This window comes from Arachis hypogaea, chromosome 8 (genome assembly GCF_003086295.3).
Source record: "Arachis hypogaea cultivar Tifrunner chromosome 8, arahy.Tifrunner.gnm2.J5K5, whole genome shotgun sequence".
Lineage (NCBI taxonomy): Eukaryota > Viridiplantae > Streptophyta > Magnoliopsida > Fabales > Fabaceae > Arachis > Arachis hypogaea.
This window is the reverse complement of record NC_092043.1, coordinates 31,572,657-31,586,262: the sequence shown is the minus strand read 5'-3', so window position 1 is coordinate 31,586,262 and position 13,606 is coordinate 31,572,657. Positions and strand designations below refer to the sequence as shown.

Below are 13,606 nucleotides of genomic sequence, written 5' to 3'. Positions count from 1 at the left end.
TATCTTGAAACTGCTGACTAACTTGGAACTCAGCTAGACCTCCGGTATCCTATGCATCTTTGGTTCAAAATCCAAATGCTACATTCAGTAACCCATGTTGTGTCATGACCTTCAAGTCTAAAGTCAAAAAGTATGAGAGATATTGCTGAGTTCCTTAACTAGATGCTCCTTCACCCCAACTGGAACACTCCTCCCTAGATCATCATTGCTTTCCTCATCAATCATGGTGGACTCCATATCATCATCATTATCCCACAATACATCTTCGACACCGTCTAGTTCTCCACATCCCCAAAAACCGGAATAATATCAAGAGTATCGGCTATCGTAATAGCAAGCTGACCAAAAAGATCTATTATCACCTATTTGTCCATCACCATCGCAGTTTAGATCAGTCACGAAAGATGGAGATGCCACCAAAATTGCCTCACGTGCAATGACAAACACAGATGAAGAGGCACCATCAGACATTGAACTAGAGGCTCATGGCATCGCTAAAGATTGAGGATTGCGGTTCGATTCTCTTGAACTACAAACCACATCTCTAAACTTGGTCAATAGCTCATGGATCCTCATCTCGAAAAACTAACAACGATAGTGAAACAAAACTTGTAAATCTTCATCACTGTCTATCACAAAGGAGTCGTACTTCACACCATCTCATACAATAGAAATAGAAATCTTATAAAATAATTTCGCCACTCGTTTCATATCATGCAGACCTAGTTTTTAGATTATAGTATTCTAAAACTCTACAAAACTCATAGAAGGTTTAATAAATATTCTCAACAAATTTTTATTAGTAAATTTTATTCCCTATCGCATTTTTTTCTTAATCGTTCCTATATAATGCATAAGAACTAAAAAATTATATCCTCACTAGCCATTGTGAGTCACATTTTGATGAAGATTTAACTTTCTACTCGTATTTATATAGGTCAGTCTCATAGCTAATTCAAATATATTAGCTTCAATTTATTATCATTGGTCCTATATATATATATATATATATATATATATATATATATATATATAAATCGAAGTTGTGTCTCATATGGTAAATCAAACCTATTAATTTTTATTTGTATAATGCAACATATTATTCTAGTAAATCGAATCCATCTATTTCAATTTACATAGAGAAAGGATAAATCAAGTTCATTAGCTTCGATTTATATAGTTTCATTGACAAAACCAAACTTGCGACTTCTAAGTGAATATGAAAAAATTATAGCATTTGAGTTATAACTCGTTGGTATATCTACATAATTAATTAATATAAATATTTTCATTTATTGTATCTATTTTAGATAAAATATTATATCAATTTATGTGAATAATAATAATAATAATAATAATAATAATAATAATAGTAATAATAATAATAATAATAATAATAATAATAAGTTTATGTGAATTATAATGGTTAATTTAAATTGGGTATACTTAAGACTTAATATAACTTAATAATATAATATCTTAATAATTTTTTAAACAACAACATAAACATTAAAAAATATATCTTTCGTTTAATTTTTATAAAATAAAAAATTTAAAAATTATTAATATTTTTTTATTTTTATACACTAAATTTAGTTAATATAAAAAAAACAACAAATAAAAAAAATTCATAAACGACTCATGATAATTATTTCTAAAAGATAACAAAATTTTTAATAAAAAAATTTGTCAATTTTAATTAATATTTAATAAACAAATTAATAATTTAACTTGTTATGTAAATATAAAATTTAAAGAAATATTAACGGAAAAACTAACTAATTTTACGAAAAAAAAATATTAAGAGCCTCCTTGTGTTTTAGAATAATCACGAGGTGGGTTCAGGATTTTTTCTCAAAAAAATTTTAAGAGCTTAGGTTAGGTGATCCATTAAATAAGCGTGTGAAATGAAGTAAATATATGGTACGGTCATTGTCACAGAGATTTGTCGCCCCAATGACTGCACATGGACCTATGCTTAATTTTATAATTTAATTTAATACGAATCAATAAGTCTAATAAATAAGAAAAACTATATTAATATTTCCTCTTATTTTGATTCCAATGTGCAATGTGCATATATTATTTTTTAGTGAAAGAAATCCGAATTTGGAATTACTATAATCATATGCATGCTATACTAGTGCCAGTTATATAAATCAAGCTGGTGCGTCCCCTTATCCATTTAAAAGCAGATATACTATATTTAATATAAATTAAAAAACTGAGAAATAAAGTTAAACATTTGATTAGATTCGCAGAAGCATCCAATTCCTTAGTTCCAATATTTTTAAGCTCTCCTTATCATTTTTTTCCCTCTTTTCTCTCTTTCCCTTGTTATATATTTGAACGAACAAAAGTTCTGCATATATGTAGTTATGTACATCCATCCAAAACAAAGCATGTGCCTTTCCGTCATTCCTTGTCTGTGGCATATATATCATTGCATCGTTATAGGAATTTTACAGTTTTCGTTATACGCGAAATCTTTTATAAAAGCCAAATAAATAAATAATAAACAAATATACTTGAAGTATATATTGTTCATTATGTTAGGGATATTTTCAATTGTGATTTGATTTTCTCTTGTATATTAATTATTAACAAATATATGAAAGCGTAACTTTAATCAAAATGGTAATTATTTAAGTGATTTTAAATTGATATATTTGATTTCCTTTTCTTAAGGAATTAGTCTAATAAATATCAATAAAAATAATATTTTTTATCATATCATATTACTTATATACAAAAAAATATTAGTTGAGTTACTATGTTTTTAGATAAAAAAGTAATCATTGTCAGGATTTATGCATTATTATTTCTTATCTTGGTTGCAGGTTTGATATCAATTTCAATATTGTTGATGAACAACATGGGTGCAATACAAGGGTCAATAATTTCGGTGTAGAACTGACACTCTTTTTAAGAATATTGAAATGGTGGATACAGCTCATATATCATAGATTACATTGCATGACACAAGCACAACACAACAGTCTCTGAGTCTGAGACTGAGTCTCAATAAACATAACCATCAACTAGCCCTGCTTCATTATTTCATTACATTACTTCTCTGCTCAAAAACAAGCTAACACTCACCGACACCGCTTGCTTCTTTTCTCTTCTCTTCTTCTTTGGAGAAAAGCTCTAGGCTCCAAAGCAAAAGGGAAAAAGAAAAGTGTTATTATTTTAAGCAAAAGAAAAGTGCTTGCTTGGTTTGTTTTGTTTTGTTTGTTGGTTTCAATTACTTCAAAGTTGAGAACTAGTGTTACATTATCTTAGTGAGAGAGGTTTTCAGAGAGAGAGAGAAAAAAAAATGGGTTGCTTCATGAGAGTGTGGTGTCTCTTGTTAGTGGTGCAGATTCTTGTGACATGTTCAATTGGTGAAGATCCTTATAGGTTCTACACTTGGAATGTTACCTATGGAGATATTTATCCTCTTGGTGTTAAACAACAGGTACCCTTTTTTTCATTTTTCTTCTTTATTTATGTATTATTGCAAGTCTTTGTTTTGTTTTTGTTAGTTTAAGAATGTTGTTAATCGTTTGTTACATGAATGAAATGGCAGGGGATATTGATAAATGGGCAGTTCCCAGGGCCGCAGATTGAATCTGTCACTAATGATAATTTGATCATCAATGTCTACAATAGCTTAGATGAACCTTTCCTTATCTCTTGGTAACTTTTCTTCTTTAATCCATTCTTGATAACCAGATATGGATAACTAGTCTTCTAAATTATTTTGTTGGTATTATTGTAATTACTTTCTGATGCAAATTATTGTGATTACCTTGAGAGAGTACATTTGCAAAGTTAGTTTGAAAATGATGCCCATTTTGGACAAAAAAGAAAAATGGATCATTGTTTGTTGATTAGGTGAACATGCCATGTGACGTGATCCCATTTAGTATTAGATCTAGCAAGTGAAATTCAATTTTAATAACTGCTAAAACTATCTATCTTACTTATCTGATTTATGGTTATTGATTGATTCCTCAGATTCAAACAGCAGTTCTTTAACCTGATTGACTTATAAAATTGTTGAAAATAATTTGCACTTGTGATGGCAAAATGGATAAACTATTTTGCTTTCTCTTGTAGATTAGAGAAAATAACTTAAGAAATTAAAACTAAATGGTGCTGTGCATTGATGGACATCATCATGAACTTAGGCTGCGTTTATTTACATGCACAGGACATTGAAACAGGGATACAGAGACACAAATACATTAGATTAGTGTATTTTGTATTCATCATGACAGAAAGAACACAGAGACTCTAACAACAGACACTCGTATATTAAGATGGTGTGATATTTGTATATAGGAATGGAGTGCAGCAGAGAAGAAATTCATGGCAGGATGGAGTGTATGGTACCAATTGTCCAATCCCACCAGGAAGCAACTTTACTTATGTTCTTCAAGTAAAGGATCAGATTGGCAGCTACTTCTACTTTCCCTCCCTCGCATTCCACAAGGCGGCCGGCGGCTACGGCGGCTTCAAAATTAACAGTCGCTCTGTCATTCCGGTACCGTTTGATCCTCCAGCCGGGGATTTCACCGTATTGGCAGGAGACTGGTACAAGAGAAATCACACTGTAAGCACCTCTAACGCATCAAGTTAAAACAGATAAAAAAAAGTCTTCGATGTAATGTTATATCTGTATTGACTCTTGCAGGATTTGAGAGCAATTTTAGACGGCGGAAGCGACCTTCCTTTCCCTGACGGTCTTATCATCAATGGTCGCGGTTCCAATGGATACACCTTTACAGTTGATCAAGGTATAAAAACTATTTCTCCAAAGAAGGAAAACTTGACATAAAGAGACACGTAAATAGTTATATCTCAGATTTACTTGTTTGACAGGAAAAACTTACAGATTCAGGATATCAAACGTGGGGATTGGGACTTCCATCAATTTCAGAATCCAAGGTCATAAGATGCTGCTAGTTGAGGTGGAAGGCATTCACACTCTTCAGAATACTTATGACTCGCTTGACATCCATTTGGGGCAGAGTATGTCGGTGTTGGTAACTGCCGATCAACCACCTCAAGACTACTACATCGTTGTCACCTCTCGATTCACCTCTCAAGTCTTGAACGCTACCTCCATTTTCCGATACAGCAACTCGGCCGGAACTGTTGCCGGTCCTGCCACTATTGGACTAACAACTCAAATTGATTGGTCTCTGGAACAAGCTCGCTCTCTGAGGCGAAATCTGACAGCAAGTGGACCAAGGCCTAATCCACAAGGATCTTATCATTATGGTATGATAAACACAACCCGCACAATTAGGCTTCAAAATTCTGCACCAGTTATCAATGGGAAGCAGAGATATGCTGTGAACAGTGTTTCGTTCATCCCCGCCGATACGCCACTGAAGCTGGCGGATTACTTCAAGATCTCGGGGGTGTTCAGCCTCGGAAGCATCCCGGATAATCCCACAGGCGGCGGGGGTTACCTCCAGACCTCTGTCATGGCTGCTGATTTTCGCGGCTATGTGGAGGTTGTGTTTGAGAATCCTGAAGACAATGTGCAATCTTGGCATATTGATGGCCACAACTTCTTTGTTGTAGGGTAAGTCCAACTAACTTCATTTTCTCTGTCTCTGCTGCAAATATGATACCATTTATATTCTCTTCTTACTAATAATTACTTGAGTAATCCTACATGTACACCAAAGTCAGCTACCAAAGTTAGGGCGATCAGTATAAAATATGTTAGAATACAAATATACATTGAAAATAAATTAAACCATACATGTATTTATACACAAGTACATTGGTGATTGATTTTAGTGGCTGATTTTAGTGCATAAATAGAATTTTTGTAATTACTAATATACATTATGACATCTTTATATGTTCAGAATGGATGGAGGTCAGTGGTCAGCTGCAAGCAGATTAAATTACAATTTGAGGGACACAATTTCTAGATGCACAGTTCAGGTATATCATAGTAAAAATTATGTATAGGCGATTATGCACAATTTTATAATTCAATTTTTTTGTGATTATGTATAGGTGTATCCCAAATCATGGAGTGCAGTATACATACCTTTGGACAACGTAGGAATGTGGAATGTGAGGTCAGAGAATTGGGCTCGTCAATATTTGGGGCAGCAATTTTACCTTCGTGTGTATTCTCCTGCAAATTCATGGAGGGATGAGTACCCTATACCAAGTAATGCTTTGCTCTGTGGCCGGGCTATAGGCCATAGCCACCCTTAATAATATCTAAGATCATAGTCAACAACAAATTATTCATTTCCATTCAAGGCTTAGCTCAAGCCTTATTTCCTTGGTACCATCTTATATCTATGTTGGCATGCTATGATCGCTCTCTCTTATTGTAAAATCTGCGGCAGCCAGGACATTAGTATTTGTTGAATTATATATAATCAATGGATGTGTTTATATACTTCTTTGATAAATTCTTCGTCAAATTATAGATCCCAAAACGAAACAAACTTGTTAATGAAATATTGCAATTTACTTCACTAGTTCACTACATCGCCTCAATCCCCCTGCCCCACCCCAAAATCTAACAAATTATCTTTTAGTCAACCAAAATATTAGTTCATCAGCTCATGATATGATTATTATAGAATAATACTTTACCATAATTTCAAACTTAAGAAAAGTTTGTGCGTGCGTGTCTGGGTTATGAGACGTATTCATCCAATTAATTTGAGTTCATTAAGTAGTCATTACTTAAATTGAGGGTTTGAATTATATTTTGTGTCAATTTTCTTAGGTGAATAAAGAAGATTGTGAACAATATAAATTGTAGACCATAGACTATATTCTAAGTATTTTCAATTCACTAAACATGAATAAATTTAATTAATTCAAAATTTGAATTTTAAAATTAAAATTAACTTTTTTTTAACTTATCATTTACGTTGTTTAGAAAAAATATTATTCTTCTATACTTTCTCTTTGTGTATATAACAATTCATTGACTAACAAAAGATTTTTAAATGGAATTCAGCAGATTAGACTTTAACTTTTAGCACCAGTTAAGCATCGCATGTAAGTTTCCAAGCATTTATTCACCGCCTCAGTTTGACCGTTGGTCTGTGGGTGATAGGCCGAGGACATCTTCAAGGTAGTACCGGCCTGTTTAAAAACTTCAGTCCAGAAAGCACTCATGAATATTTTGTCTTGATCGGAGACAATTGACGATGGAAAACCATGGAGGCGTACCACTTCCTTAATGAACAAAACAGTAACATCCTTTGCCGTAAAGGGATGTGAAAGTGGGAAGAAATGAGCATATTTAGTCATGCGATCCACCACCACAAATATCGTATCCATCCCATTGGCTTTGGGTAATCCCTCTATGAAATCCATTGAGATGTCAGCCCATACATTGGAAGGAATCGGCAGCGGTTGTAGGAGACCAGCAGGTTGCAAGGTAGAATGCTTGTTCTGCTGACAAATTTCACAGCCTTTAATAAAGTTCATCACTGCTGCCTTCATACCCTCCCAGTAAAGGATAGCAGAAATCCTCTTGTAAGTTCTAAAGAAGCCCGAATGGCCTCCCAGCTTGGAGCTATGAAATTCCATCAGAATTTTTGGAATCCATTTAGAGGTTTTTGCAAGCACTAACCTCCCTTTATATTTGAGTTTTCCATTCATTAATGCAAAACCGGGTGTAGTTTCTTCCCCCACCAACAATTTCTGCATAATCCCATTTAATTTCTCATCAGCCAATACTTCAGCCTCCATATCATCCCATTCTGCTGCCATGGAAAAAGACAGGGAGGAGAAATGAAATTTCCTAGAAAGGGCATCAGTCACCCTATTTTCTATCCTTGCCTTATATTTAATGTCAAAATTATATCCCAGTAGCTTGGATAATCATTTCTGCTGGCCTTCTTCTGCTACACGTTGATCTAATAAAAATTTCAAGGACTGTTGATCAGTAAAAACTGTGAACTGCTGTCCCATGAGATAGTGTTTCCACTTTTGAACAGCTAGAACAATTGCCATCAACTCTCTTTCGTAGACAGATTTCTGCTGGGCTGTTTCCGAGAGTTTTTGGCTCATAAAAGCAATTGGCCGACCCTCCTGCATCAAGACAGCACCCACTCCCTTTCCGGATGCATCGGTTTCCAGCTAGAAAGGTTTAGAAAAGCATGGAACGGTTAAAACCGGAACTGAAACCATAGCTGTTTTGAGCTTTTGAAAAGCAGATTCAGCATCCTTACCCCAATTAAAAGAGTCCTTTTTGAGAAGTTGGGTGAGAGGAGTAGCAATAGTACCATACCCCTTTACAAAGTGTCGATAATATCCGGTTAAGCCCAAGAAACCCCTCAAGCTGCGAATATCTTTTGGTGGAGGCCAGTCAAGCATATCTCTGAGTTTCTTAGGATCAGCCGCCACCCCCTCAGCAGAAATAACGTGGCCAAGGTACTCAATACTCGTTGCTTCAAAACAGCACTTCTTTTTATTTACCAATAAACTGTGCTGTCTCAGTACCTCAAAAATATTCTGCAAATGACCTCTGTGGCTAATGAGATCCTTGCTATAAATAAGGATGTCATCGAAGAAAACTAGAGCAAATTTTCTGAGGAACGGACGAAGTACAGTGTTTATGAGAGCTTGAAAAGTAGATGGAGCGTTTGTGAGGCCAAAAGGCATTACAAGGAATTCGTAATGGCCATCGTGGGTGCGAAAAGCTGTCTTATGAATATCCTCCTCCTTCATTCGAATTTGATGATATCCGGATTTGAGATCCAATTTGGAAAACACTGTTGCACCCTCGAGCTCATCCAATAGCTCCTCTATAATAGGAATAGGAAATTTGTCCGGCACCGTGATCTTATTGAGGGCCCTATAGTCAACGCAAAACCTCCACCCACCATCCTTTTTCTTTACCAGAATTACCGGGCTCGAGAAGGGACTTGTGCTAGGTCGAATAATCCCAATCTGCAGCATTTCATCAATTATTTTTTCCATTTCTGCCTTCTGATAATGTGGATATCTGTAAGGTCTAATGTTTGGGATCTCTGCACTGTCTTTTAGTACTATAGCATGATCGTGAGTTCTTTGTGGAGGAAGACCATATGGGGACTGAAAGACATCCTCAAATTGCTGCAAAATTGCCAAAGTTGCTGACGAAACAGATAGTTGGGCTTCTGTAGAATCGGCAATGAACACAGGGGTTACGAGAAAGCCCTCTTAATTATTTCTAAGGGCATTTAAAGACACTTTTGCATTAGCTCGACTTCTCCCTAAAGAGGGATCACCATGCAAAGTCACCTTCTTCCCATTCAACATCCAGCTTAAGGATAAGGCGTTATAATCCCCTTCAAATTTGCCCAAACTAGCAATCCACCCCGCACCCAAAACGACTTTAGAATGTCCCAATTCCATCACCAAGAAATCCTCCACAATAGAAATTCCTTGTACCAATAATTCCACTTTTTCACAGCCACCTAACCCATGCTCTATTGCTCCATTTCCAACCTCAATTCGGAAAGGAGGCAGGTGTACCAATGGCAAACACAGTATGGAGACAAGAGAAGATGAAATAAAATTCGCCTCAGCCCCTGGGTCAACCAACACGACCACCTCAACACCGTTTATAGTAGTCGTACCTTCAAAGTTTGGTGTGATGTAAGTCCCCAATAACGTAGAGAAGAGAGACGAAGAGAAAGACTGTTAATGGTTACTACAGGTTCGTCCGAGGCCAAATCTTCGCAACAATCCTCGGGTTGTTCATCCTCCTCCCCCAGGAGAATGAGTTGTTGATGTCTGAACTTGCATGCGTGGCCAGGATTCCACTTGTCCCCGCATCGGAAACAGAGACCTTTGCGCTGTCTCTCACTCCATTCCTCATTTGAAATCCATCGTGATGAAGGCTTTGTGATATTAGTGGTGGAAGGGGCCGAGGAAGTATTGGATTCCGTTTTACTATGTGGGATGAATGTGGGCTGTTTAGTTATTGAAGGAGATTGTGAAGTGGGCTGAGCCCAATTATTGGATCTGGCACCGCTCCAGCCCAAACGGTTAGTATTTTCATTTCGTCTTCCTCCTGGGTGCGTTCCTTCTGCACGCCACGCTTCATTCCTTGACTCTAACATCATGGCTCTATCCATCAGCGCCTGGAGGTTTTCAAACTCGGCAACTCTCATCTCCGCTTTGATCGAGGGTTTGAGTCCTTCATGGAACATGCACAACAAGGTATCTCCCCCCAAATGTCTATGTGCCCTAGCCGCTATCTCAAAGTCTCTCCGATAGTCCATAACCGACCCATGCTGTCTCACCTGCAACAATGGCATAAGAGGATTCGCATCTGCACCAGGCTCAAATCGTTTGAGCAAATCTTGTTTAAAACGAATCCATGAAGGGAAGGTGGATTGAGACTCCCACCATTCAAACCATGTTAAAGCTTCCCCATGAAGTGCAAGCACTGCGTACTCGAGTTTCTCTTCCACCTGAATCTTTGATATGCGAAAATAACGATCCATTCGAACCAACCATCCGCTCGCATCCGAGCCATCAAACGAAGGAATATCCACTTTGCAATTGAGATCACCCCTGTTTGGAGGTGGATCTCGCTGACGCCCGCCACCCGGATCGTTGATGCGCGAGTTCCCACTGCTCGAATCCTGTTGTGGGATTCGCATTACTAATTCATCCATCCTTTGCGTCATCGTTTCCATCATTCTGTTTTGTTCAGATCGAAATTCATTCAACTGTTTCTCCAGACTCTCAACCCGATCCTCCATCGCACCTCTGCTGCGTGTGGAAACCATTCACAGGAAGAAGCCCAGATCGAACTTCTGATACCGTAAAAAATGCATTATTTTTTTCTTGATCAACTCTAACTATAATAAATTATAAATTATTTTATAATAAATTACATTAAATTTCAAATTAAGTATATTATTATACACATTTTTGTTTCATAATTTTTTTCTATACAACAAGAACACTAATGATGTTAGATTTTTTCTACTCATTTTTTAATTTTTTATTAAAATTTTTTCTTTTTCTTCAAAACTGATGGATATGTGTATGTATGAATATCTCTATCTCTATGTGATACACTAGAATAACAATAATAATTTAATAAATTTTCATGAATCATAGAAAAAAAACATTTACAGCTAAACTTGTTTAGATAAAGCAAAAAAAATTATTTAAAAATCTAAATATCGCTACAAATTATAAAGGAGAACATTACTTAAGGTAAAACTTGCCTATATCAAGCAAACAATTATTGGAAAAATCTAAATATTGCCACAAATGTATGAAAATAGAATTATTTATTTGCTGAGAATCCGTCATGATAATTAATTATTTTCCCATAGGCCCCCATGAATTGTTAATTTTATTTTCAGATTCATGAATCATCAACACTGTTAAAATAACTATGCTCAAAAAAGCATTTTTAAAATAACTTTTAAATTGTTTAATGGAGTGCGATTTTGTTAAAAACCAGTCTTAAAAATTAAAATAGTATATTTATTTGTCAACGACAAAAAATACTAGTGTAAAATAATTTGAAACTATAATTTTTAAACAAGGAAAAATATCTATACTATCATGGTTATCTAGTGTCAAAACAATGCTTATCTAGGCTCATTCTTAAACGCTCCTTGGTAAGAATGGAGTGTTGCACACCTTGTAAATTCGTTAAATCTAAACTCTTCATTTGTTATATTTTATTTGAATGGTCTGGATTTAAAAAGGTAACCTGTTAATCAGGTTAATCATTTTTTACAAGTTTTAGAATTTTTTTATAAATCTCAGATATTGGGCTGAAGTTTAAAATAAAAAAAAGTATATAAATATTAAAAACAACATGTCTGTAAAAAAAAATTATTGAACTTTAGAATTAAAATAAATAATATATAAAAAATAAGTTAAAAATTCATGTACTAAATCTAGAAAATTTTTTAAATAATATTAAAATTTAAATAAATTTTGTTTTGTGTGAAATAAAATTATAATATTGAATATAAATACAATGATAAAAAATTGTGTTATATATATATTTTATGTTTATAATATTAAAATTTAAATAAATTTTATTTTATGTGAAATAAAATTATAATATTAAATATAAATATAATGATAAAAATTTTTGTGTTATATATATATATATAATTTTATTTTGTGAGAAATAAAATTAAAACATTAAATATGAATAAAATAATAAAAAATTTTGTATTATATTAATTTAATTAAAAAAACCATATATATAACATAAAAAGCAAACAAACATATAATAATTTTATTTTGTGCGAAGCAAAAATTCATATAATTTTTTATTAACAATTTTTTTATTGAAATATGTCATTTTACTATATTTATAATATATTATTTGGGATAATTATATTATTTTAGTTAATATATATTATTTAAAAAAATATTTAAAATTTATTATTTTGTATTAAGAATATTATTAAAAATATATTGTTAGTTTTTCTTAAAATGATACTTTCTTTCCTTTAGTTCAAATACTATGACAATAAAATTTTTTTTACGTAACTGTGTCTACTCAATAAATATTATATTCATTTATTTTTATATAGTATGTAAAATAAATAATTAATGTTTAAAAAAGTTAATAAAAAAAAGAAGTATTCTTTTTTTTACCAATTTTTAGATGAATATAGAGACTATGCCATTTGAATTATAACTCGTTGACAAAGAAAGAAATACTCTTAATTATATTTAAATAGAATAATTATTTATTAGGCTCATTCTTATCCAAATAAAAAATTTTCTTAGTTTTATATCTGTAATATTTTATACCAATTAGCTTCAAAATTTAATTATTTTTTGAATAAATTAATAAAAAATAATACAAATAATTGTTTAAATAAAATTATATTTTAATTTTTCATCTTATTAAGTACAAGTTGAGGATAATTTGAAATAAAAGATAATGGACTTGTTATAACTGTCATGTATTTTGTGCTTTGACTGCGTCATCATTTGAGAATCATGGCGCTTTCACGGAGACCGGTTCTTCTACAGAATCAGTTTGGAGTTAGCCAATTAGCAGCAGTGACAGACAGCGTCTTCTTTTTCTATGGCAGCAATTTTTTCGGCTTTTATAGTAGAAGTAGAATGGAGTGGGTTCAAGAGCGTCAAAATCTGTGGCTAGACAGAACAATAGTAAAAACACCTGCTAGTAAACAAAACAGTGAAAATGGTTGAAGATATCAAAAATAACGGAATAACGGAGGAATTGGATTAAATTTTTCTAGGTATTTTTGTTGGTGTAAAGATAGTCCTCTATTAAAAGAGCGAATTAGTTTTTTTTGTTAGTGTCGGTTTGTTTGTTCACCCCATAACAAAATAATAATAATAATAATAAATAAATTTAGTTTATCTACTTACTTATAGTAGGTTAACTTTTAAAGAGTGCTGCACTCCGTGCTTTACCTGAAATGCATTAGTTTTCGCCGCTTATCTACTGTCATTTCTAATTTTTATTGAATTTCAATTGGGCAACAATGTAAAATTGATTTATGCATAAAATATTTTCTCATTACAAAATGAAAAATATGGAGTTTAAAAGAGTAATTAATTAAGCAATTAATTTATTGAAATACCAGGGCAGTAAAGAGAAAAG

At 33.4% G+C, this 13,606-nt stretch overlaps 2 protein-coding genes across 2 annotated transcripts; one reads left to right on the top strand and one right to left on the bottom strand.

Moving 5' to 3' along the window:
* Window positions 1-2,464: 2,464 nt before the first annotated feature.
* Window positions 2,465-6,424, top strand: LOC112706990 (L-ascorbate oxidase homolog). Its single transcript, XM_025758533.3, has 7 exons — window positions 2,465-3,460; window positions 3,572-3,681; window positions 4,330-4,600; window positions 4,682-4,784; window positions 4,870-5,581; window positions 5,874-5,952; window positions 6,028-6,424. Exons 1-7 carry the CDS (start codon window positions 3,320-3,322, stop codon window positions 6,232-6,234), a joined length of 1,623 nt encoding a protein of 540 aa, XP_025614318.1. The 5' UTR covers window positions 2,465-3,319; the 3' UTR covers window positions 6,235-6,424.
* A 1,445-nt stretch (window positions 6,425-7,869) lies between these two features.
* LOC112705246 (uncharacterized) lies at window positions 7,870-10,745 on the bottom strand. Its single transcript, XM_025756083.1, has 4 exons — window positions 9,612-10,745; window positions 9,261-9,480; window positions 8,176-9,149; window positions 7,870-8,127 (listed from the first exon to the last, which is right to left on the bottom strand). The coding sequence occupies exons 1-4, from the start codon at window positions 10,743-10,745 to the stop codon at window positions 7,870-7,872; spliced, it is 2,586 nt and encodes an 861-aa protein (XP_025611868.1).
* Window positions 10,746-13,606: the final 2,861 nt, after the last annotated feature.